Source organism: Hibiscus syriacus, unplaced genomic scaffold (assembly GCF_006381635.1).
Source record: "Hibiscus syriacus cultivar Baekdansim isolate YM2019G1 unplaced genomic scaffold, ASM638163v2 tig00110909_pilon, whole genome shotgun sequence".
Classification (NCBI taxonomy): Eukaryota; Viridiplantae; Streptophyta; class Magnoliopsida; order Malvales; family Malvaceae; genus Hibiscus; species Hibiscus syriacus.
In genome coordinates, this window is record NW_024062909.1 from 36,443 (window position 1) to 63,437 (window position 26,995).

The 26,995-nt window shown below is 34.1% G+C and overlaps 3 protein-coding genes across 4 annotated transcripts; all 3 read left to right on the forward strand.

Moving 5' to 3' along the window:
* The first annotated feature begins 11,779 nt into the window (after positions 1-11,779).
* Positions 11,780-19,508, forward strand: LOC120146295 (protein transport protein SEC16A homolog). 2 transcript variants are annotated; one of them, XM_039159896.1, is made up of 14 exons: positions 11,780-11,860; positions 12,016-13,943; positions 14,205-14,525; positions 14,814-14,933; positions 15,115-15,237; positions 15,366-15,521; positions 16,009-16,134; positions 16,249-16,383; positions 16,755-16,882; positions 16,963-17,071; positions 17,144-17,464; positions 17,567-17,716; positions 17,841-18,139; positions 18,503-19,508. In XM_039159896.1, the coding sequence occupies exons 2-14, from the start codon at positions 12,288-12,290 to the stop codon at positions 19,005-19,007; spliced, it is 4,149 nt and encodes a 1,382-aa protein (XP_039015827.1). In that variant the 5' UTR covers positions 11,780-11,860; positions 12,016-12,287; the 3' UTR covers positions 19,008-19,508. The 2 variants fall into 2 exon arrangements, with proteins under 2 accessions (XP_039015827.1, XP_039015828.1); XM_039159897.1 differs by having other exon boundaries at positions 11,807-11,860; positions 12,024-13,943.
* Positions 19,509-23,910: 4,402 nt separating this feature from the next.
* Positions 23,911-24,960, forward strand: LOC120146292 (putative pentatricopeptide repeat-containing protein At1g12700, mitochondrial). Its single transcript, XM_039159893.1, has one exon. It carries the CDS (start codon positions 23,911-23,913, stop codon positions 24,958-24,960), a length of 1,050 nt encoding a protein of 349 aa, XP_039015824.1.
* A 171-nt stretch (positions 24,961-25,131) lies between these two features.
* On the forward strand, positions 25,132-25,752 carry LOC120146293 (pentatricopeptide repeat-containing protein At3g22470, mitochondrial-like). The gene has a single exon (XM_039159894.1). It carries the CDS (start codon positions 25,132-25,134, stop codon positions 25,750-25,752), a length of 621 nt encoding a protein of 206 aa, XP_039015825.1.
* The last annotated feature ends 1,243 nt before the right edge of the window (positions 25,753-26,995 follow it).

Consider the following 26,995-nt stretch of genomic DNA (forward strand, 5'->3'; position numbering starts at 1 on the left):
ATTGAACTTAATTATGCTGAGTGAGTTAATTAAGACTTTATCTAACTAAAGTGTCAAATTATGAATTTTAAGGAAATTAAAATAACTAAACTTGAAACTCTAATATTAAACCCTAAAAAATTAATTATCAATCGAATAATTAAAATAACACCCGGAAAAAAACAGAAATGTTTTGAAATATTTTCGTGAAAACCTATTAAAAATCTAAATCTAAGAGGTTTAGTCTAAGGTCAAATAATCTAATCCAAGATTAAAATTAAAACAATAAATAAAATGTACAATCGAAACTAAATTACAAAGACGTGAACATGAGAATCAAATTATGGCCAAATTAAAATAAAGTACAAAAATCAAGAATAAATTTATATTATATTAAATATATTATATGTTATGTCATCCCCGTTACTTATTTTATAAAGAATAATCAATTTATTACTTCCTTCATGAACAATAAGAATTTTTTTTATTATTTTATAACTTAGTTTATGACTTTTCATAGTGAAAATAGGTAAGGAAATAATAACTTATAGTCGAGAAAATATTTGAGAAATAATAGTTAGGATAAACTATTTATTTACTCATTGTTTTATTCTCATGCTTTAATTTTAGTTATCAAAAAAATCATATAAAATAATACATTTTTGTTTTAATTATTCGTAGTTAAAAAATTAACAATAATATTAACATGATAATTTTTATTACTTTTTTAATTTCTACAATATTTTCTCTTTCATCATCACATTTCACCACAAGAAAATTTAGAAACCTTGTGAAATGACTAAATTAATAGTTTAAATGGTAAAATACATTGATCATCACTTAACTTTCTTTTCTCTCCTATTTTGGACACTAAACTTTTAAACTTTTCAATTTACTAACTTAACTTTCGGATTGTTCATGTTTTGATCAATCTAGATTATTTTATTTTTATTTTGGTATGACATGTAAATAATTTAAATATAAAATTAAACCCAATTTCTCATCGTCGTTGAATGCCACCGTTGTAGGTCGTAGATGGTGGTCGTTTGATCCTAAATATCATCAATCGCTTTGTCTTGAGCCCCTGAGTCCGAATCTAACCTCCATTTTGTTGGAATGTTCTTTGAAGTCTATGAATATAAGATCAAAATTGAGGAAACCAAAACGTTTTAGTTGAGATTCACAGATTTTGGGACATTTTCCGTTGAAACAACCATCAAATTCAAACTCAATGTCAAAACGAGTCTCTCAGTACAATTTTAGATTAAACGATTATCGATTCTGAAGGCAAACAGTGGTCCAAGTTGACAACAAGCGACGATGATTATTTTAAATATTTTTAAACTAAATAATAATAAAATATTATTTATTATTTATTTTAAATTATTTTTATATTTAACAATGTTTAAATTCCGCATCATAAATAATAATAATATAATAGTAGATAGTGACAAAAAAGTTCAATGTATAAAGTTCAGTTAGTAAATTGAAAAGTTTCAAAGTTGAGTGACCAAAATAAGAGAGAGAAGATAGTTGAGTGATGATTTGGAACCCCATAGACCGATACGGGTGGCCCGATCCGATCCGGGGCGTCACATTAGGGCCACTGGAGTGACCTACTGTAAAATTCCAGGAAAAATTAATTTTTTTGTTAAAACATGTAAATCATAAAAACAATTTTTAAATACAAGAGTAAAATTTTCTAATATTCAGAAATAAAACAAAATTCAGACTCGTATATAAAAAAATACAACCTATATGCCCCCTAATCACATGCACCGCACTCTGCAAGCAACGCCGGAGGAACTCCTTTACCAATGTCGATAGTTGCACTGGTTTAATCCTTTTAACCTGAAAATATGAGTAACAGAGTGAGCCTTGGAAAACTCAGTAATACATAACTACCAGATGATGCTGAAGAACATGCAGATAACAGATAAGCATATGTTTCCTTATTGATTCAGACATATATAGACTTTTAGGTTGAGCTGAGGTCGCACTGATATCCCAGGTAGTAACATATAGTAAGTTTTCAATTTATAGGGAAATATTTCGGATGACTGGGTTCAGGAGATCAGAATAGGTTGTCTAGTGTGTTCCCACAAAACTAGTGAAAATGTACAGATCATTGTTTTAAAACATTATCAGTTTAAAATGTATATTTAAAAACCATAGTAAAACCCTCCAATCGAATGCCATATGCAATTCCCCCGAACTGCATAACCTAAGGGAGCACCTTGGGGCGTGAGAGCCTACCCAAGGGTTGCCATAGGTCCATAAGGAATTACCATTCAGTGTTTAACCTATAAAAGGAATTACCAGCAATGACTGAACCTGCCAGAGATAAGAATTACCAGTCGGTGCAAAACCTATACAAGGAATTACCAGCAGCGACTGAACCTGCCATAGTCATTATATAGATCCTAGAGTGCCCTAAATAAAACATTTTCAGTCAGTAAATAGATATATCAGAAACCAGAGCAGAGATCAGAACAGAAATCAGAGAAAACATCTATATGATCAGGGAACACAATAGAGGTTCCAAATAGTATTCGGAGATACTAGATAATCTTATCGGGCAGAAAAACACGGATCTTCAGTATTCCGATAGAATGTCAGAAATTAAAATCATTATTGAAAGAGTTCATTAGCTGACGGGATCATCAATTATTCAGAATGTGATTTATCAGACTCATATAGTATTGGGACATTTTTCGGAGGCACAAAATAATCAAACAGGTATTCAAAATCATTTGCATCAGAGTTACTTGTGTTTTCAGATATGACCAGAGTGATTCCATTATTCAGGAAAACTAGAAGCATTTTGGGCATTAGATTCTTGGAGGATTCAAGTTATTTGAGCTGATAAGGGAAAAACGAAGATTCAGGGACATTTACAATTTGTGTCGACCTATTGAAATATCGAGTCAACCCGAACCGTACAAGTCCCATCAATGATACCTGTTGATCGGTCAAATCGTTGCACTTCCAGAGTATTCACGTTTTAATATAGACAATTCTTGTCAAATTGATCATCTTCAGAATCATCGTGGAAAGGATCTTAGGGATGGTATGTCATGTAAGTTCGTCAGCGATTACAGGCTTATCCAAGTCACTCACTTAACCATAGGTCGTTATGGGTACTTAGGTCATAAAATATAGTCATTTTGGTATTCGATGTTGATTTGTTCATTTCATATTCGAGGGTATTAGTTATTCTAGGGCTTAGACGTGCTTCAAATCATATTATACTTCATGAGCATTCCAAATAAATCAGAAGTTTAATCGGTGATTCCAAGATTCCAATGGATTTATGATATAAGTTCTCAGGTCGTCTCCATTATCATAGTCATCCATATTGTTTTTTACTCTTTAAGGGTATTATCGTCATTTCATTCATTTCATTCAATTCTGTCAATGGCATTACTTCGGGTAACTTAGGCTTGAAAGTATTCCAGTTCTAATAAAGTTCAGAGTACTTTGCTCATTGGAGGTTAATTTCACCACTAAGGTAAGTCTTGGTCATTTTTCAGTACAAGGCATTTTCGTAATTTTATCACATGGTGTTATTTTTGGTAATTTCATTCCAAATATTTCCAACATTTAATCTTTAACGAGATTAATCAGAATTTACGTGTTCTTATATTTATTGATTTATTGATCAAACCATTGAACTGAGGTTTATTCCCAATCAATCTACCTATATCTTTTTCAAGTCTTATGAGGCTTTTACAGTGTTCCGTCTTTATTCCAAATTTAATTTGAGTCCAGTGATAATTAACTAGATCTCATGGACCAATTATATCCATTCAAGCATAATATCAATTATCAATGGGTTCTGAAAAGTATACAAAGGGTAATAAAGTATTACCTCGATTTCTGTGTCATATCGATCGACCCTTTAAACTTTATTCGATCACTCTCGAACTTGAATTCAACTTCCAATAATTCATCGGATAAAAGCAACAGAATTTATGTTATAAACTGAACTTAATTTAAAAACCATATTGAATCTGAAGGAAAATCTCGGCTTACCGAGTGCGAATTTGACAAAACATACTTCATATTCTTACTCAAGACGTCGAACAACATAAAATAAGGCTTTTTTTTTGGAAATTTTGACTTTTTCGGTCAAAGTCAACGATCAACAGTCAGACCGGTCAAAGTCAACGGTCTGACCTGTTAACAATAAACTCTGACCAAAGCTAACGGCTCGGGTCAAAGGGGTTCGGGTCGGGTAGGCAGGTCAGTCCTGTTCAAATTGGGTTGACCGATTCAAGTTGACCGATTCAAGCTATTGTAGAATCTTCCAGGTAAAGGAAAGAAGCCCACGAGCACTAACAGCGCGTTCGACAGCGATAGAGGTCGAGGTGGTCGACCGATTCCTCTCTATTTTAACACTAACCTTAATTGATTCAAATCAACCTTAATCATCAGCCATAAGAGAGTAAAACAATTGAAAACAATAAACCGATTTACCCTCACGGAAGACCAACAGTCCTTACAGGGTTTTGTTCGCACAATGACGGAGAAGCCAATAGTAATGGCGGTGCGCTACACTACCGGAGGAATCGGCTAGAAATTAGAGAATTCACGGCGCCCGACTTGAGTTTTCGTCGATGTTTTTATCATCGATTCACGGCTGACGGCAGTGTTTTCACAGCAGGAGGGTGGTCGGGTTTTGATCACCACTTGACGGTGAGTCTATTGGTGGCAATGGCTCGAGCTGGGGTGACCGGACGACGACAAATTTGGCCGGTAAAGATAGTCGACGAGGTAAAAGGTTAATTTGGGGTTTAAGGATTGGGTTGATTTGGGGAAAATTAGGTTAACTGATCGGGGATAGGGGAAATTTATTTTTCACTGGTATAAAAAATGGCAAAATTTGGGTTCAAGTCCTTGAATTTTCTACAACTTCCTAAAAGGGTATGCCAACATTGAAATTTTACAATTTAATCCTCAATTTCTTCCTTGATACAACTATAATTCGATACTTTATATTTATTAAAATTTAGCTCCTATATTGGGGTGTGACATGATCTGTGTAATTTGTCTTAATTTAAATTGAAGACTAAATTCAAGAGAATAAAAAATAATTTAATATTTGTTTATATAACTGTTAGCTAAATTTTTTAATTAAAAGTTAAAAAATAATTATTAAACTAAAGACTAAAAAATAATTGTTAAAATAAAGATTAAGTTATTTTCAACTATTAATATTTTAACATATAACAGTTAAATTAAAGAGCTTTTTTTTTTTGGAAAGTACAATATGTGCTAGGGTTTTCTCTATATTAGGATTTTCTCTGTCACGCTTGGTACGTTTTGTTTCTTCTTCCTTTTGTGGCACGTTTTCTTAGTTTAATCTCAGTCTCTAGTTTTGCTAGTTCTTGTTTATTTTTGTTTAACAATCGTTTCTCATGGGGGATTTGGAGGAACTCAATTTGGGGGAGGAAGAAGAGGCAGTTCTAATCATTGGCCTATCGAATAACCCATCACAATCTCTTTTGATTTTTGTTTTGTTGGCAGATTTCTTACTACTAGTCAAATCAATTTTCAAGCAATGCGGACTACCCTGGGAAACGTTTGGCATCCTATAGAAGGTATATCGATCACAGATTTGGGGGAGAACATGTATCTCTTCATTTATACAATGAAGTTGATTTGGATAGACTTATTCTGGAAGGACCTTGGTATTTTAATTTGCACCTTCTGGTTTTCCGTCGACTGATGTCTTTAAACAATGTAGACTTCTGGGTTATAATTAATGATCTAACTTTGGGGTTTATTTTAGTAAATGTGGCAAAACAATTGGGAAATTTTGTTGGCACTTTTATTTAATACAATGCTGATGCAGTCTCGATGGGGTACAGGGGCAGCATTCGGGCGCGTGTTAGTATTAATGTTCGGAAGGCTCTAAAGAAAGAAAAAGTTGGCCATACCCTCTGGTTCATGCACTTATGTTATGTTCCAGTACAAAAAGTTGAAACTTTTAATTCCTCTGTGGGAAATTAGGGCATGGTGAGAGTTTCTACCCATTGCGTGAGCTACAAGAGAATAAAAACCTAATCACTTAGTGGGATGTTTCAATATGAGCGCCTCCTCGTAGATGAGAGTCGATCACTAGCCCTTGGATACGTGACGAGTTTGTGAGAGCTAGTCCAGGAAAGTATCAACTGAGTGGTGTTAAGGGAAGGCGCTCGGGCTCAAGTTGGTCTGATCGCGAAGGTTAATGTGGGTATAGGTAAAGGCTCGGATATAGTCATGACTTTAATTGAGGAGGATAATCCAATTGACAAAGATTGATAGAGCGAATAGGCAAAGGAGCATGCCTTCTAGTGAGAATATTGTGGGAGAGAATGTTATTGGTACCCTTAATCAACCGGCAAGCTTGAGATCACAAGCCAACCGAACACAATGAAAATCATAAGTAGGAACGTCTGAGATTTGGGTATGCCTCAGACGTTGTGCCGTCTCCAGCACATGCTGAGGGACGTTAACCCCTATGTGGTTGTTCTCATATAGACTAACCTACAGAATTCCTGTATGGTGAAGGTTCAAAAATCTTGTGGCTTTTTGTATGGAATTGAAGTTGAGGCACAAGGAACTCGTGGTGGTTTGTGTTTGGCGTGGAAGCCAAATTATGATGTTACACTACGTTCTATGTCTAACTTTCATATAGACGTTCTACTTACTGTCGTTTTTTATGGTTCTGTTCAGCGTTTACGGGTTTTTATGGGGCACCAAAGAAGAATCGAAGATCAGAGTTTTGGGGTCTTCTGGTAGTCTGAATGACTCTCTAAATATGTCGTGGCTAGTAATGGGTGATTTTAATGAGATTTTGTTCTCCTTTGAAAAGGAGGGAAGTTTAATTCGATGTGAGAGACAGATGCAAGCTTTTAGTGAGGCTATTGAAGATTGTTTTTTTAAAGAATATGGGGTATACAAGGGTATGATACACATGGCAAAGGGATAAAAATGTCGAAACTAACATAAGAGAGCGACTCGATAGGGGCTTTGCAAATGATGCCTGGATGCAAATGTTTCCCCATCATCTCACGCATGCTTTCTCGAATCATTGCCCTCTTCGTGTATCCACTGCATTCACATAGTTTGTTCAGTGGCATTTTAAATTCAAAGCCTCTTAGTTACTTACGGACTCTTGCGAGGAAGAGGTTGCTAGGATATAGACTTCTATGGAGGGTTATGTTTTGGAAAAGTTGAATGAAGTTAGTCACAGACTTGATAAGTGGTTCAAAAATATTTGCTCTTTTAAGCGATTGACAACCCGCGACCTACCAAGGAAACTCGCAAATTTGGTCGAGCTAGCTCCCACAGATGATATTTTAGGGGACATTGTGGATACAAAACTGAAGTTGAATTTGGATACAAAACTGAAGTTGAATTTGGAAGATGATAAGTCTGAGTTGTATTGGGAACAACGAGCTCATGCAAACTAGATAAAAAAAGGTGACAATAACACCGTTTTTTCATCGCTTTGCTTCTGGCAAAAAATGAACAAATAGAATAGCTTTGCTCGAAAGAGATGATGGTAATCGATTCATTCGGATTTAGAGATGGAAGAATTAGCACGTGAGTATTTTCAACAACTTTTCACTTCCATGCCCCCTACGATCAGTGATGCAATTCTTGAGGGGATTGATGTTTGTGTCACTGAAGATATGAATTCTTCCTTGCTCGTGGATTTTACAATGGAAGATGCTGTTAAATCTTTGAGTCCTCTTTGGACCTCAGGAGAGGACGAACTCGGTGCTTGTTTTTATCAGAGATTCTGGCATGTGATTGGTACCAAAGTGTCAAAATTCTACATTGATTTAATCGATGGTCGGTTTGATATAAAATTAATCAACCACAAGCATATAATGTTAATTCCAAAGGTTGAGGCTCCTATTACATTAAAATAATTTAGGCCGATTAGTCTTTGTAATATCATCTTCAAAATTGTTTCAAAAATGCCGGTGAACATGTTGCAGTGTATTCTTGACGTTTGCATCAATGAGGCCCAAAGTGCACTTGTTCGTGACTGACTGATTTCAGATAATATAATAACACCTTATGAACTATTGCACTCATTAAAAAAAAGAGATTGGCGAAAGGGTTATTTCGCCTTAAAGCTAGACATGAGCAAGACATATGATAAGGTCGAATGGAACTTCATATGGGTTGTAATGGAAATGATGGGTTTCTCCTCTTTATGGATTGAGATGATTAAAAGAAGTATTTGCTTGGTGTCTTATTTGGTTATCATTAATGGAGTGGCAGGCTAGTGTTTCTTTCCCCAAATGAGACTTCGACAAGACGACCCTCTCAGTCCTTATATTTTTCTCATATGCAGTGAAGGGTTATCATCTCTAATTCGAATGACGGTTCTCTTGGTACTTTCAAGGGAGTTAAGATCAATCGGTATGCTCTAGAGATATCTTATATTCTTTTTCCTGTTGATAATCTCATTTTTGGCGAGGCTAATAGTCGAGTGGCTACGTAAATAAAGGAAATACTCAGGATTTACTGTAATACCCCAAATATCAGGTCAGTGACTTTATTAAAAAGATTTAAAAGTTAGAGGATTATTTGAATAAATGATAAATGATAAGAAATGATTTAGAAATAGTATTAGTAACAATATATGAATAAAAAGGGTATTTTGGTCTTTTAAGGGGAAATAAATTTAAAATTCATTTTATTAGGGATTTAAGAAGGGAAAAAGAGGAAAGTTAAAACTAAACTAAGTCATCTCTTTTTTCTTCTTCTTCTTGTCGTGTTCACGTGCTCTCTCCATAGCCAAAGTAAGTTTTCTTTGAGTTAGTTTATTCTTTAGTTTATGGACAAGTTTTGAAACCTTAAGTGATATAGAGGCTTAAGAAAAGTTCAAGGATGATTAAAACTAAGTGATTAATGAAATATTTGAGATTGAAGGAAATGGGTATTACATTCACTACCTTAGTTCCACACTAAGGACTTTCTAACAAATTCACTAATTTGTTCTTTCTTTTTTTTAGGCTCAAGAGTAACATTTACAATTTCTCTAGTTTTTCAAAGGCTAAACTAGAACCACTCCCCTTTTACAAAGGTTAAAAATGTAAACAAGAAAACCTCAAAAAAGTAGGTGTTTACAAGAATCGAGCTCACAAGAATGAATCCTAAAGATATGCAATTAAACTCAAACACTTGTGTATAAGAGAAAAAGGAAATACAATAGTGAAAGAGCTTTTCTCTTGATCTAGATTTCTTGGATAAGTGTTGTAAACTTCTTCAAGTGTTATTGACTTGTTTTTATATGTTCGAATGAGTTTGTGGTCGTTTCTAACCGTTGAAGATGTTTTTAGAACCATTGTGGCAAATTTTCTATATAAAAACTACCCAACATAGGGAGTATTTATACTCCTTTAATGAGTATTTGTACTTTCGTTACAATATTTAAATAAACTAGCCGTTAAAGATCGTTGGGCTTGGCCAATACCAATACTAGGGTTTCATGGTATCGATGCCACTGTGTAAAGTAGTATCAATACCCCTTGAGTATTGATACCAATTTTATATTCTGGAATTTGAACATTTTGGAAAACAACAGGTAATATTGATACTACTAAGAGAGTATCGATACTTCTCTTACCTTTGGTATCGGTACATACTGTTCATGTAGTATCGAGACTATAAGAACAATATCAGTACTACTTACCCATAAAATTGTTGTGTTCAAATTCTTGTTTAATGGATTTTAAATTTTTTTTTGAAAACTTTGAATAAATTCAATTAAGTCCAAAAACATATTTCACTTAATTTATTATATCAACATATTACAAAAACATATTTCAACAACCTCCCTAATTGAAACATCTATTTTATATAAAAAAAAGTATTGAAAAATCTAAAATTGTACTTTATTATCATTTTTGTACATATTTTTTTTATCTAGTTTGATCCATTAACTTTCAAATTGTAATGTATATTATCTCCGATTTATTTTTCCATTACAAAAAACCATACAACACTCTAAAAACATACCATGTAGCACATGATTTATGTTAAATTTAAGTTTTTTTAATCAAATTCATAAAAATAATTAAAAGAGATCTTTAAGAAAATACTTTTAAATTTTTTAATATTCAAAAAATTATTTTTTTTAAAATTAAAGTTTTTTTATAATCATTTAGATTTTTTAATTTAATATATATTAATCATGTAACATGTACTTATAATGTAACATGGATTTTTTTTAATAAAAAATAAACTAAAATAAGCGCCAAACTTAATCAAATTTCTTTTTAAGTACTTACATGATAATAAGGTAAAACCTCAATGGTAAAAATATAATTTAATCCATATTATAATGTGGAAAAGCATCAAATGCAGCATAGTGAATAATGTGATTAACCAACGACAAGTTGTTATTGTGAGATAAAATACTAGATTCCTTAAATAAGGTCAGTGATTCGAATACTAACGTTTGCGAATGAAAGCAAACCGGGTTGGAAGGGTCGCCCTCGCCACTGAAGTATCTTATTTGAATTAGTTGATCAATAGATCATATATCAGTAATTAATTAAAAAAAATAACGTGATTAGAATAATACTACATATAGCTTAAGAATTCAATCGGAATGTTTAAACATTTAGGAATAATATAGAATTTAGTCAATAATTTGGGGACTCCAATGCAATTAACTCTTTTAATAATAATACAGAACAATTAACATCAATATTTTCAAAACCGGACCGGACATTGAACCGGTGAAGGTACTGGTTCACTGGTTCAACCGCGATTGAACCAGATTTTATATAAAATAATATTTTTTTTAATTTTACATAATATTCAAAGCAATATTAATATATATGTAATACTTTTTTTAAGTTTACAATATTAAAAGGTATAAAAATATCACAAGTCATAACATGTATAAATGAAAAACCATAAAATCAAGCAAACAAAATTATTTAAATCAACTACAATATAATATTTAAGATAAAACATATTAAATAATAAATATAATTATATAACTATAATCAAAAAAATAAAATTGGACTTAAAAAAATTATAACAAATGATGTCATTTGGTTTAATTGTTTTAAAAAAAAACAATTCCACATTACTAATAAAACATAGAAGAGTATCCCAAAAGTTTAAAGAGTAAAAATATGATAACAAAACAATCCACATGGCTAAGAAACATAGAAGAGCATCCCAACTTACTTCTATAAATAATAGAGGTAATTTGACATTCAAAATCATGGAGGCTTTTGGTGAGCACAAAGCGAACTATTCTTTCGCTTTAATTGAACTCAAATTTTAGGCTTCAATTGAGCTCAAATTTTAGGCTTCAATCGAACTTCTAAATTTTTTTTTGAGTTCGAGCCTTTTTGATTTTAAGTTTTAAGATTATATTTCGAGTTGATAATTTTTAGCTCGTGAGTTTTTTAGTCGAGTTGAGCTTACTTTTAAAGTTTTCGAGTTCGAGTCGAGCTCAGCAATACTCGAATTTGACTCGGCTCGTTGACCAAACGACGTCATTTGGTTTAATTTTTCTTTTAAAGAAAAAAGTGAACCGGCGGTTCAAACCGGTTTTCAGCCGATTCACCCCGATTTTCACGATTTTCAACCGGTTCTTTATCGATTCTGTGTTAATTTGATTTTGGAAGTTAATCGAACCGAACATGCCACCAGTTCACGATTCAATCGGTCAAACCGACCAATCCGGTCCGATTTTAATAACATTGATTAACATAATTCCGGATCGGAAAGAAGAACAAAAGCAAAAAGGTTTCCTATATATAAAAAAACCAAAAAACAAAGCTCGCTCGCTGTTTTTCTTTTCTCCTTCCTGCTATCTTTGTTGTATCTCGTCATATGTTCACCTGAATCTGTAAGTTATTTTTTGTTTCTGTTTTTCTATTTTGTATTTGATTAACCCTATATCAATTAGGTTTCTCTGACCCCTTTAAATTTAATGCGTTAAATTATTGCCTCAATTTATTTTTTCATTTATTTTAATTTTTTCAATTGAATTTACGGTGTTAGGATTGCAGAGATCTCAAAAGCCCTAGATCCTGCTCATTTGTTTCATGTATTTCATCTGATTGGGTCGCTTAGCGGTTGGATCTCGATGTTCGCGTAACCGTTTCAGCTCGAATTCTGAAGATATTTCTCAATTATTTACTCTTTGTCGTTAAATTTTCGAGATTAATTACAGTAAAGCAGGCTTGTCTTCTCTTGCTTCTGTTATTAGATTGTTAGGGTTTTCTTTGGCATTTTAGCTCGTTAGCATTTTTTTTTCTGTTTCAATTTGGTCGATGGCTTCGAATCCTTCATTCCAGGTGGAGGATCACACGGATGAAGATTTTTTCGACAAGTTAGTTAATGACGAAGATGATGACAGCATGGGCCCCACCGTCCCAAAATTCGCGGGGGGCAATCACTGTGGCGATGCTGAAGCCTTTTCCAATTTATCAATCGGAGAAGAGGCTGGCAGCGAAGAGTCTGGCAGTCATGGTGGAAAGGAAAATTCTCCTGTGGATGGAGGTCCTCCGCCGGCAGGTAATGACACTAGTCATTCATTTGGAGTAGATACTAGTGTGTTTGACTCGAATAATCATCTCCAAGCAGTACAGTCAGAGGTTGTGATCAGTCAGAGTTTAAATGAGAATATTGGATCTAAGAATGCTGGGGTTAAGGAAATAGGATGGAATTCGCTTTTTTCTGATTCTGATGAGAATGGGGTGCAAGGGTTTGGTTCATATTCTGATTTTTTCAGTAATTTAGGGGAGAATTCCACAGAAGATTTCCTTTCTGAGAAGGATGTAATTGCGAAAATGTGTTTATTCAATCAGAATTCAGGTAGTACTAACGAGCAGTATCATGGTGGCAACCATGATGAAGTTTATGGAGCTTCTACTGCAGATAATGGAAATGAGCATGATTTGTATAGCAGTCAGTACTGGGAGAATATGTATCCAGGGTGGAAGTATGATGCAAATTCAGGGCAGTGGTATCACGCAGATGGTTCAAGTGGTGATGGGAGTGGGAACACAGATGTGAAAGCAGGGGCTTCTTATTTGCAGCAGACATTTCAATCTGTTGCAGGGACTATGACAACTGTAGAGAGCAGTGCCATTGAGAGTGTGGCAAATTGGAATCAGGTTTCCCAAGTGAATAATGGGTATCCAGAACATATGATTTTTGACCCTCAATACCCTGGTTGGTACTATGATTTAATTGCTCAGCAATGGTGCTCTCTGGAGAGCTATAATGCCGCTGTTCAGTCAACCGTTCATGGTGATGGTCAGCAAAATCAAAATGGATTTACTTCTACCGTTCAGAATTGTCTAACTCAAATTAACAGTTCTAGCATGTATGGTGAACATGGACAAGGTGATAATTATGGATCACTAGGTCTCGAAAGCGCTGGTGAACATCGCACTTGGGGAGATTCCCATGGTAATTATCATGGTCCAGGTTTGAATATGGGGCAACCTGGGACTTTTCCCGTAACTAAGGGAATTTCAAGCTTCGCTGGGAACAAGCAATTAGATACATCTCTTGGTTTGAATATGCTATCAAACAACCATGTAAATCACTTCAATTCATCCTACAATTCTCTGCAGGAAGTTCAGTCAGTTAATAATGCTAACCAGCTTCATACTGGGGCCAATGAGGTCATTGGGTTACAAAGCTTTCTTCCTACAGAAAACTTCAATCATCAGTTTACCCAGATAAATTTAAAGCAAAATGAGCAGATGCATTTCTCAAATGATTTCTATGGGGGCCAGAAGTCTGTAAATGCTGCCCAGCAGCCACTTCTGACTAGCCAGCCACTTCCTTATGCTTCTAACACTGGGCGATCGTCTGCTGGCCGTCCTCCACATGCACTTGTTTGTTTTGGATTTGGTGGAAAACTCATAGTAATAAAAGATAGTAGTCCTCTACGGAACTCGTCATTTGGTACCCAGGTTAGACAACGGATATATAAAGCAATGTAGTAGAGTATAAATATAATTTATTTTGTAGAAGCTGATGGAAGTAAGAAATAGATTCCTTTTAGTTGTGTCTCTTGTTCTAATATCAAGAAAATAACAGACCTTGATTGAGGGTCTTAAGCATGGTTTTCTAGCATGGGAGCCCTTATTGAGTTTTAAGTACCAAACACAATGCTCTTGCTATAATTTTTATTTTTCTAAATACTAATGTTGTATGATTGTGTTTGTTTGAAGGGTTCTGTAGGAGCTTCTATCTCTTTACTCAATTTGTTGGAAGTTGTCAATTCAAACACTAGCATTTCTGGTGCCACACCTGCAACCTCTGATTATTTTAATACTTTGTGCCAACAATCCTTCCCTGGTCCATTGGTTGGTGGAAATGTAGGCAGTAAAGACTTGAACAAGTGGATTGATGACAGGATTGTTAGATGTGAATCACCTAACATGGACTACGGAAAAAGTGAAACTTTAAGAATGCTTCTCTCACTGCTTAAAATTGCTTGTCAGCATTATGGGAAGCTTCGATCTCCTTTCGGATTTGATACCTTATTGAAGGTAAATACTTTTATTTTAATTTTCACCTTCCCCCAACAATGAGGTTTCACTTTCCTTAAAAGTTTTCACTTTTACTTTTAGTTATATCTTGTGAAGATGCTTGTCCTGTGATTTTTCTTTTTCAATCTAATGATCATAGGTTTTCTAGCATACAACTCAAGATATAACTACTCTTCTGTGGGTTTTTTCATGCACGATGAAGTAAAATGAGACTGTTTTCGCTCTCCCCTGATTTCTTTTGCGTGGTTATATTGTATTTCATTCTTATTGTCATGTACCCATTTACAGGAGACTGATACTCCAGAATCAGCAGTTGCTAAACTATTTGCATCTGCAAAGAGGAAGGACACACCTTATGGTGCTCTTAGCCACTGCTTGCAGCAATTGCCTGCTGAAGGACAAGTTCAGGTATGCCATCGACTATACTTCACGGTTTTTTTTTATTAGAGGTTGTTTTGTGTTATCCAACCGAGATTCAAGCTACAAAAGAAGCAGCTCCATATCAAAGAAAAAAGGCTGTTCCACAGTCTGAATATGACTCCCCTTGGTTGCCTCATACATTTTCCTCAACTTCTAATATATGTTGTAGGCAAAAGCCTTTGAGGTACAGAATCTTCTGGTGTCTGGTAGAAAAAAAGAGGCTTTGCAGCGTGCACAAGAAGGTCAATTGTGGGGACCTGCATTAGTTATTGCGTCGCAACTTGGTGAACAGGTTTGCCTTTTCACTTCATTCAATTGTCTGTGACTTTTTCCTATTTTCACGTTGAATGAAATTTAACTGAAGCTGCAATCTCTCTCTCTTTTCCATTGGTTCCCGGCGGTGACTTTGGATCATTGTAGTTCTACATTGATACTGTTAAGAAAATGGCACTTCATCAGATGGTAGCAGGGTCTCCTTTACGGACATTATGCCTGCTAATTGCAGGGCAACCAGCTGAAGTTTTTTCCACAGGTTCCACATTTGATGGTATGGATTTGTCGCAACAGCATGCGGAGGTAATATGTTGGTGCATGAAATTTACTACTAATTGGGTTTTTTAGGGAGGAAAATTTTCCAAAAAAAGGTGTTGGGACATAATATGCTCTGATTATTTTTATGGTGTGATTGTGGATTCTCCGATAAGAGATTTAAGAAAAAACATTTGCCTGTGTGGCGAAGTGGTTAGCCACGAGAAAAATGACACAGGTTGAAGAGATTGTATTTCAGATACTTTTGATGCTTCTATTATATGCATACTTATTTGGAATGATCATACCAACTATTGGGAAGAAGAGTACTTTTGCCTTGGAGAACTGATGCTTGATCCAGCTTCTGCCTGTTATATTTCATTTTGTTTCTTCTCAATTTTCTTTTGCCACATGTTTCTTATTATGTGAGGTCCATATGTTTGAATTCATATTAATAGGAGTACTTTTGCCCAAACCCATAACAAGGTGAATTCCGTTGCGTCTTTTGTTTTGCATACTTTTTCTTTTTGGCCAGTTAAGGGCAAATTGCATACTTGATGATTGGGAAGAGAATTTGGCTGTAATAACTGCAAATAGAACCAAAGATGATGAGCTTGTAATTATTCATCTTGGAGATTGCCTGTGGAAGGAAAGGAGTGAGGTACATTATTGCCTGCTGCTCTTGCTCCATTTTCTCCCTTTTGGATGGCACCCTTAGCATATTATTTATTCTCATTGTTCATAAAATGGCTCTTACGTGAGAGTTAAAATCCAGATAATGGCAGCACATACCTGCTACTTAGTTGCGGAAGCAAACTTTGAGTCATATTCGGATAGTGCTAGACTTTGTCTTATTGGAGCAGACCACTTGAAGTTTCCTCGAACCTATGCTAGTCCAGAGGCTATCCAGGTGCGCTTCAAATTTATTTGGTCCTTAATCATTGTGTTATTAACTACTTGTCAAGCATGGTTTTGGTACTTTAGCATGTTTACTAGAGTTTATCCGCTTTATGATTGTTGTGCAGTATGTAGTTGAGAATGCTTTATTCTCGGTTCGGGGAAATGAAAATAAAAAATCAATCTTCAAGCAAAATTGATTAGGTTGAAACCTAAATAGGAAAATTCAGTGTGCATTCTATCATCTCTCTTGTAACTGGTTGTATATAATGCCAAATCCCAGCTGTTCATGGATGGGCAAGATTTTAATTTTCAGTGTGTAACTTTTAAGAAATCAACCTGTCATTTATGCCTTCCAAATTTTCTGATGTTTTTCTTTCACAGAGGACCGAGTTATACGAGTATTCAAAGGTGATGGGGAACTCTCAGTTTGTCTTGCTACCATTTCAGCCATACAAACTTATTTATGCGCACATGCTGGCTGAAGTTGGAAAAGTTTCAGATTCATTGAAGTAAGCATGTTTAAGTTGTTTGCTTTTGATTTCTGAAGGTATTTTTCGTTCAATTTGTTAACTTACTAAGGCTAGTTCAGGTACTGTCAAGCTGTATTAAAATCATTGAAAACTAGTCGAGTGCCTGAGGTACAAACTTGGAAACATTTAGTTTTATCTCTGGAGGAGAAGATAAGATTCCATCAACAAGTAAGTTTTAGCTTCTCAGTTCAGCCGTTCTTTTGGATATTTTTGTTGTTCATGTTGGCCTTTCTTTTGTAGGGGGGATATGCTACAAATTCGGCTCCAGCAAAATTAGTTGGTAAATTGCTGAACTTTTTTGATAGCACTGCACATCGAGTTGTGGGGGGTCTACCCACACCTCCTACATCAGCATCAAATGGAAATTCTCTTGGTAATGATCATTTAAACCAACAAACCGGGCGAAGAGTCTCTGCTAGCCAATCAACAATGGTTATGTCATCATTGGCCTCTTCTTCTATGGAACCTATTCGTGATTGGGAGGGCAAGGAGGCTGATGGCAAAATGACAATTCATAATAGAAGTGTTTCAGAGCCGGACATTGGCAGAACTCCAAGACAGGTTCACAGTTACCTCCACTGAAAATATATTTGCTACTAGCTACTTGTGCTTCTTACTTCGAATAAAGTTATGGAGTTGTCGTACTGATATTTGATGGATCAGGTTGATTCATCAAAGGAAGCAGCAGCATCCACTGAACAAGGCAAAGCATCAGACTCAGTAGGGGTATCTCGCTTTTCTCGTTTTAGTTTTGGCTCACAGCTTCTACAGAAAACTGTGGGGTTAGTTTTAGGGCCTCGTGCTGATAAACAGGTAGTTCCTTTTACTTTCTGTTATTATTTTCATATATTTCTTAGTTTTTTGTTGAAGAAGCATGGATAACCACTTCTGATGTACAAAATGCTTGATTTAATTTAATTTACATTGTTATCCGAAGGCTAAGCTAGGCGAAAAGAACAAATTCTGCTATGACGAAAAACTTAAGAGATGGGTGGAGGAAGGTGTTGAACCTCCAGCTGAAGAAACAGCCTTGCCACCACCTCCAACCACTGCTGCCTTCCAAAATGGAACATCTGACTACAATTTGCACTCTGCGTTGAAGAATGAGGGTTCTCCCCCTGACGGAAGCCCAAAATTCAGAAACCCAACCCCAATAGAACATGCTTCTGGGATCCCTCCTATTCCTACAAGCTCCAATCAATTCTCTGCTCGTGGACGGATGGGTGTTCGAGCAAGGTACTTCTGATGTTTTATTTATTAGCAATGCACAGTATTGCAGTTGAATGATGCTATGGAACTTGCTTGGTGGGGAAAAAGGCTAAAAGGGAAATGAATGTTGAAAGTAAAGATAAGGTCGTAAATGTAGGATTTCATTAGACTTGGGTAAGATTTAGCTTTGTATAAATAGCTTAGTAAATAATGCTTCTGAGAATTCATAAGCATTTAAGATTTTTATTGTTGAAATTAACGATTTTATTTTTTTGTTTTTGGTTTGAAAGTTGATTTTTATTTTATTTGTGGTTTTACTTTGTAAACCAAGAAGATAGAATATTCATGTTTTTCATTTGGTTTTCGTATGTCATTATGAACACCTGACAGGTATGTGGACACTTTCAACAAAGGTGGTGGCCAAGCAAATTTATTTCAGGCACCTGCTGTTTCCTCTGTTAAACCTGCAGCAGCTGCAAATGCAAAGTTTTTTATTCCCACACCTGTATCAACGACAACAAATGAACAATCAGTGGAGTCGATTACTGAAAATGCACAAGAGAATGCTACAAGTTATACTCCTACCACTTCCACTTCCAGTGCCAATGCTAACGAGTCTTGTCTATCTCCCAAGCCTTCATCGTCAAACACTAGGCAAAGTTTCCTGAGCATGGATAATATATCTCAGGAAAGCATGATGACAAATGCCAATGGTTATTCATCACACACACATCAAACGGACTTGTGGAGTGAAAGCAACTTTGATAATGCAGTAGGTTATCCTTGTAAGGCTGAAATAAGACCTTCAGGGGAGGTGGGAAAGCTTCCGCCGTTGTTTATGCCTGGTCCAATGAGTGGTAGTTTTGGGGATGAGCTACATGAGGTGGAGCTTTGAGCCAAGATTTGTCAAGATGTAAATATCAAAAGTTTCGTTCCTGCGTTCCGAATACAATATCCGTCATATCTCCGAGCATACGACAATGACGGCACACTGAAACACTGGTTATGGAAACAAAAATATCTTCTTTGGCTATTAACTTCTTAACCCCTTCTCCCCATTCTGCATTTGTATTTTGATATTCAGTTGCATTCTTGGGTTTCATTTGGTTGTTTTATTTTGTTTCAGATTTATTGCCACCTTTTTTTTTAATTTATAGGAAAGAAACGGAAGCAAGAAACAGATAGCTAAATGCAAAAGTGTCAATCAGTCAAACGGAGTCTGATTTAATTGTATTAATAGGTTTTATATGTATCGCCAGGGCTAAAAGGAACTGGATATTTATATTCTTTTTTTTTTCTTTGGGTTACTAAAAGGAATCAAATGCCCTAAGCAGGCATCACATGTACAGCATTTGTTCATTGGTTGAAGAATGGAAATATTTGTGTTGAGGTGAAATAAAAGATTATAAAATATTGTTTTTAGTTTTAAATGTTATTTTTTTATTATTATAGGACGAATACAAGGTAATATTTATTCAAAGACTCAATCATTTGATATTAAACGTTTATATCCTTATATTCTTAACTATTGAGGTCGTTTGGTTCGTGCTTAATGACATCTTTGGGAATCATGTTATTAGAACCGTGCTGATTAGTTTAAGCTAAATTGATTGATTCTACATTTCAACCAATGTATGTGGTCGAAGTGAGATTTGTTTTAAACCAGTAAAATAAAATCGAGAAAAACAGTATAAGTGGTTTTTATTCGTTTTGGATTTGCATTTTATTTTTGGGTTATCTATAGCCAATTTCAACGAAAATTCCAGTGATGCAAGTGATGATTCTTCCTACCGTGTGTAGGAATTTGATTTGATGAAATGGACAATGACAAAAGGTGATGGCCAAGGCAACACCGGCAACGACGGACATGGGTAAAGGGGTTTAGAATTAGGGCTTTTTAGAGTTTTGAGTTTGTTTAGATTTAATAAAAGTTTGGGTTTTTTAATAAATAAATTTTATTTTTTTATTTTTTAAAAACCTCGACATGTCAGATGATGGTCGATTATAATATCATTCGTAGTTCAAATAGTTAATTTCATTAACAATTTTGGTTGTGGATGTGTTTCTTCCCTCTTAAAAGTGTCACTCGATTATAGAGAGTTACTTTGTTGAGTCCCTCAATTATTAAAAGTTATAAAATGATCATATGACTATTCATTATGTTATAAAACTCATTATTTTCTGTCAAAAAATTAATGACATTATGAGCTGGAGGTTAACCTGTTGACTGAGATATGATAAAATATGATCTTATAATCTCATATGATTATCGTATCCCAGTCAGCATGTTAACGTCTAGCTTATACGACTGTTAATCTTTTAACGGAAAAAGAATTAGTTTGGAAAATAATGAACAATCGGGTTCATTTTGTAACTTTTAATAGTCAAGGGACTCAATAAAGAAACTCCCTATAGTTGTGGCATAATTTTATAACTTTTAATAGTCAAAGGACTCGGAAAAATAAGATCATATAGTCGGGGATTATTTGTGTACTTTACCGTATTTTTAAATATTATATGGATATTATACATAATTTAGTAATTATTTAAAAAATTTCAAGTCGGTATGTTAACTTTCACATCAAACTTTCATTAAATATTTAATGAAAATGAACCATTTTATAATTTTTGATTAGTTGAGTGATTTTCTTGTAATTTGTAATATGATCACTGAACTTTTGATTCGTTTTTATTATACTCACTTTTGTTTGTTGTTAAGAAATGCTGACATAACACATTAGAGTTATCTTCTTCCTTAGAGTCCTCTCAGATAGTTTTTGGACCCTAAGATAAACTAAAAATATATCCTAATAAAACAAAAGTATATTTTGATACTTTAAACAATTAATTTAATATTACATTAACAAATCTTAGAAAATGATTAAATTAAGAGCCTAAATTATAAAAGTAAAAGAGTGTGGTTGAAAAAAAATTAGAGGTCTCAATTACGGGCTTCAATTATAAAGGTTGAAATTGAAAAATTTAGGGACCTGAATTATAAAGTTAAAAGTGAGATTGAAAAATTATAAGCCTCAAAGAGAAAAAACAAAATTAAAATAGGCATCAACTAAAGATAAAAATATGATTAAAAAATTTTGAGCCCTATAAAAAGAGGGTCCAGAACAGTTGCTCAGGGTGTACCTCTTAATAGCCGACTATGTTATTCTCTAAAACCTTAAATTTCTCATATTAACTAGTAACTATTGGTCTCTTTTCGTCTACACCATCTCTTTTGGAGATTCTTTTAATCTTAATCGTCATTAAAGACTACACTCACCGTACTTAAGAAGATCACCATCTAACTTTCCTCAAAATTTTCCAAAAGTACCCGACCAAGTATCAATTCGTCTCCTACTTGAAATCCTAAGCTCCATACTTATGGATTCAATTGGGGTTCAACCAAAGCCGTTCAAAGTGTCGATCACAATGATGTTTGTTGTTGTTTTGGTTGTTAGATGAGATAACTCCTACATGGAGGTCAACTTGGACATTTTTTGATGCAATGCAGTCCCTCGTATCGGGGATAAATCTACGTGGAAGGTAGAAGGTACAATTGCCCCCAACTTGATGGTTTAATGAATTTTAGGATACTAATATTTTTATATCATTATAATTAAGTCATTGCCCCTCTTAAAATTTACTGGTTTAATTATATTTTAGAATCCTTTCAGTTTTAAAATGAAAATTTGACTTTTAATCCTTTTTGGTTTAATTACTCTTTAAAACCCTTCAATTTTAAGATTAGTGAAATTAAACCATAACTCTTTCTAATTTTATGGTTTATTTAATTTTAAAGAATATTGATTTTAAAGTTAAACAATTTGCCCCCTTATAGTTCAATCTTGACTCCGTCCCTACCTCATATGGTTTAGATATATATTTAGATAAGCATATTATCATTATAATATAATCATATAATGATATGGATTTAAATTATGATATAAATTTATATTTTTGATGTCTTTATTTTTAAAGGAATATAATGATAAAATATCATTCTAGTTTACTTTTAAAGGAATTTAAAGGGTTCTAGACTAGGTTTGTGAAGTTCAGGATATTTTTCCAATGAAACAGACATCAAATTCATGTTCAGAAAGTAAGAAATAAGTGAACATAAAATTTTAGGGTCGAACGATCGTCATTGATGGTGGTCGACGATGACTAACTATGATAGAAGCCGATGATTACCAACAATGGCAATGAGCGACAATCGAGGATTAATTAATATTTTATCTAATGTCCCACGTCATCAAACTAACTTTAGTTAACAGTTCAAGTCCCATTTGATAATGCTTTCTAAAAGCACTTTTAGTTAAAAAACTCATTTTGATCGAAAAATTAATATCAAACGAGTAAAAAATGAAAAAAAGTTATATTGGGAATAGTGGTTTCAACCAACTGTAAAAGCTAGAGTTTCTATTTTTTTCATTTTCAACTTTGCGTTTAGAAGTAAATTATAATTTTACCCATACTAATGCATGAGATCCACTCAATTATGTATTTATGTTTTTATTTAATAATTTAATACTAACATGCTTAAAAAATAATTTATTACATAATAATTTATTTTAATTACTTAAAAGTAAATTAAATTCATGGTTTTTATTAAAATATTAATAGTGATTATTATAAAATATATTTTTATTATAATTATATTTTTATTTGTATTTTTTATATTTTTAATTTACAACAATATGTCTATAATGACTATTTTATCTTTTCAAACTCACTTTTTAACATCAATCCAAATAGTTAAATTTTAAATTATACTTTTATACAACACTTTTAAAAGTTTATTTTCACGTCACTTTTAAAAGGCACTTTTCAATCAAACTAACCAAGTGATCAAAATAAGACTGATTGAAAACAATAGTGACCATAACGCAACCTTTTCAAAACCAGTGACCCAAATAAGAGACACCAAAAAGAAAAGGCACAAGAACTCTAGTTTAGCCTATTAAAAATTGGAAGCGCTGCGAATTCGCGGAAAAACCTGTGTTATTTCATTTTTGGCTTTTGCTGCCGACCCACCGGCCTTCGGAGTTCAATACTTAGCGGTCATTTGCTTCTCTTTCATTAGCGGCTTCCGGTGAGCTTTGGCTTTGTTGCCGTTTGCTACTGTTTGCTCATTGCTTCTGGGTTTTAGGTATATATGAATTTCTTCTCTTGCTGCCGCTTGTCTGCCCCATTTGTTGCAATTTGTAGTATTTGGTTTTTCTAATCTTTCATCACTGTGTAACTGGAAACCCAACCCAAGATTACATGCCACTAAATCCATCATTTTTCATTTATGATTATGCTATATATATGTTTATTTGATTATTTTTGCCATGTGATATGTTTACTATATTTACTGACTCACATATAAAGACAACATAAAAAAATTATTTAATTATGTATTTATATAATTATTTATACATTCATTGTATTGTAACTTTTTTTTTTAAATTTTTGACTGTTTAATTATGTATTTATATAATTATTTATACATTCATTGTATTATATTTTTATTTTAAATTTTTGACTGTCGGATGTCTTCCACGGAAACTGTTCTCAACCTGACGTTGGTGCATCCTACTACATTACTTCCCCTTACCCCATCGTACATGAAAATAGGATTTTATTTTTGTTGTTGTTGTTGTTGTTTTGTTGCTTTTTTATCAATATTGCTTCTTCTAACTATATGATGAAAATGTAAAACTTTAATTATTTATGCATATAACAAAAGAATTAAAAAAATGAATTGTTAAATTGGAATTTGGAACTGGGTATTAAGAGTGTAAGTTCAGGATTATCTAATGAAATTTACTTCTCAAAATCCAAAACCAGAAAAATCCCTGCCTGCCACTGTCAAGTTGGTAGCCGGAAAATCTCCGACCATGAAGCGGAAGCTGCAGAAAACAACTGTTTTTCTCTCTCATTTTCATCAAATCGGTAGCCGTCATTCACGTCTTCAAATAAAATATCCTCCCTCCTGTTTTTGCTTCTGTTCTTCATCTAAGAAACCTGCCAAGGAATATGGAAAAAGGTACGAGTTTCGTAATATTGTTGATGGCCTTAGTTTGTTTAATCAGATGGCTCACGCGTCTCCTAGGCCTTGTATTATGGAATTCAATAAATTGTTAGGGGCTGTTGTGGGAATGAAACATTATGCCGTTGTTGTTTCTCTTTGTAAACAAATGGAATTGCTAGGAATACCCCTTGATGCTTATACTCTCAATATTTTGATGAATTGTTTTTGTCATTCACATTGCGTGGATATTGGGTTCTCGGTTTTAGGGAAAATGTTGAAGCTTGGTTATAGACCGTGTTTAGTTACTTTCTCTACTTTGATCAAAGGGTTTTGCATCGAAGGTAAAGTTGCTCAAGCCGCTAGATTGTTCAATGAGATGGTTCTAACAGGGTTTCAATCTGATTTGTATCTATACACGATAATGGTTAATGGACATTGTAAAATGGGCGACAGCAGTGGTGCTCTTAGAATGTTGAGAGAGATGGAAGAAAGAGGTTTCTGGCCTGGTACAGTAGCTTATACTTCTGTTATCGATAACCTTTGTAAGAGTCGGTCCTTAAATAAGGCTTTGGACCTTGTTTCTGAAATGAAGGGTAAAGGCATTCAACCAGATGTTGAACCTTACAGTTCATTAATTCGAGCCATGTGTAGTTCAAGCTATTGGAGTGATGTGAAGAGATTACTCATTGAAATGGAGAGTAAGAATTTGAAACCAAATGTTGTGACTTTTAATATATTGGTTGGTGGACTTTGTAAAGAAGGGAAGATTTCTGCAGCACTAGGTGTAGTTGCAATGATGACTCGTAGAGGTCTTCAGCCTAATGTTATTACATAAAGTGAACTGATAAACGGATATTGTTTGTGGAGTAGAACAGATAAGGCAAGAAAGGTTTTTGATTCGATGGTTAACCATGGATGTGAACCTAATGTATTTAGTTACAATATCATGATCAATGGATATTGCAAAACAAACAAAATAGATGAAGCACTATGACTCTTTCATAAAATGACTCAAAAAGGTCCAGCTCCTGACGTTGCTACATACACTACTCTTATGGGTGGCATGTTCAAAGTAGGGAGGCTTTTAGGTGCTCAAGAACTCTTTGAGAATATGCGTTCTTCTGGTCAAGATCCAAATTTTACTACTTACTCTGTTTTGCTAGATGTCTTGTGCAAACATGGTCAAATTGACGTGGCATTAGAACTATTTCAGGCAATGAAAAGCAGTGGGTTGGAACCCTATATAGTCCACTATAATATCCTACTTGATGGTTTGATTGAAGTTGGGCAATTCGAGGCTGCAAGGAAACTATTTTCTCACATCTTTGTCATTGATTTAAAGCCTAGCCTCCCAACATATAACATAATGATCAAGGGACTTTGCAATGAAGGACTACCTGAACAAGCATATGACCTTTTCAGGATGATGGAAGAAGATGATTGTTTTCCAAATAACATCTCTTACAATGTTACAATTCGGGGTTTCCTTCAAAGCAATGACCTGTTGAGAGCTATGAAAATTCTTCATGAAATGGTAAATAAAGGATTTTATGCTGAGTCATCTACAGTAGTCATGTTAGTAGACCATTTGTCAGTGAGTGAAGACGATCAACCAACTATGAGATGAGGGTGGTATTGTGAAGATCATCAAACAATAAAGGGTAAGTTCTACAGTGAATGCCAACATCTACTAGGTATTCTACGTCTCTTTTATGTTTCTATTACATTCATTCTTATGCATTATGTAGGTAATATTAATTTTATTGAGCTGATTTTCATTGTTATTTTACTAGAGCTTCTGAATGAAATGGTAGGAGCTGCATCCTTGAAATGCTTTAGTATTTAAGCTAATATTGGCAGCTTGTTATGGTAAGAAATTATTATCTTTGGATGAGTACTTTTTGGTTCTATTGTTTATCACAATAATTTTCTTGGTTGTAACAAAGATGGTACCATAAAATTTATGATGTAGAACAAATCATTCATATATTAATCTGGGGATGAAACTTAAATATAATCATTGTGTTTGTATATGATACGTTGATGTTGTGCCAGAATGATTGCCATCAGTATTCCTTTGGCTGCTCTGCCTATCAAATGGGAAAAGATGCTGAAATTCTGTTTTTGTAACTGAATTATGTTGCTATATTTCATTTTATTATTTTTTTAAAAATTTTATTTCTTTAAAATTCCTGGTTCATGTTTTAGGCTTTTGCATCTCTATGTATTCTTAGTTTTCAGAAACCTTTCTGAATCTGGCATAATATGCTTGATTGCTTGTAGTATATGGATTTACTCGTATGAAAAAGTTCGTTTTTAGGATTCTAATTGATTCATGGACCATGTCCAAGGCAATAAGCTTTGGATCTTGATTCTGCTCCAAAAGTTGAAGCGTAGTGATTCATAACAGAAAACGCGTTGAGCCAGTCTTCAGTAGGTAGCGTGTTTAGTTGCGTGAATCTCTCTTAATTTTTTGGTAGGAATAAGCCTTGAATTAGTGGCATTATTTTCTCTTTTTCAGTTGATATTTTTTAACAATTTCTAGTCTTATACTTGCCTATAAAATGAAACTTTTGTTTATTGAATAACATGGTTTATTTTTTCCTCTTGTTCTCGGATTATACTTTTTCGCTCATTCTTTGTTCTAACCCAGCATTTTTGTATCAAAGTCAGGTAAAAAAGTCTATTTGAGATAAACATCTTTAGTGAAATGGATGGTACAGGAAGTTCAACAATAATGCCATAGCCTTCTCTTCCAATTCTGAATTGCGAAAATAGTAATTTTTGGAGCGTGAGAATGGAGACTTTGTTTAAGTCTCGAGATCTGAGGGACTTGGTGGAAAATGGGTTCACCGATCCTGATGAGGAAG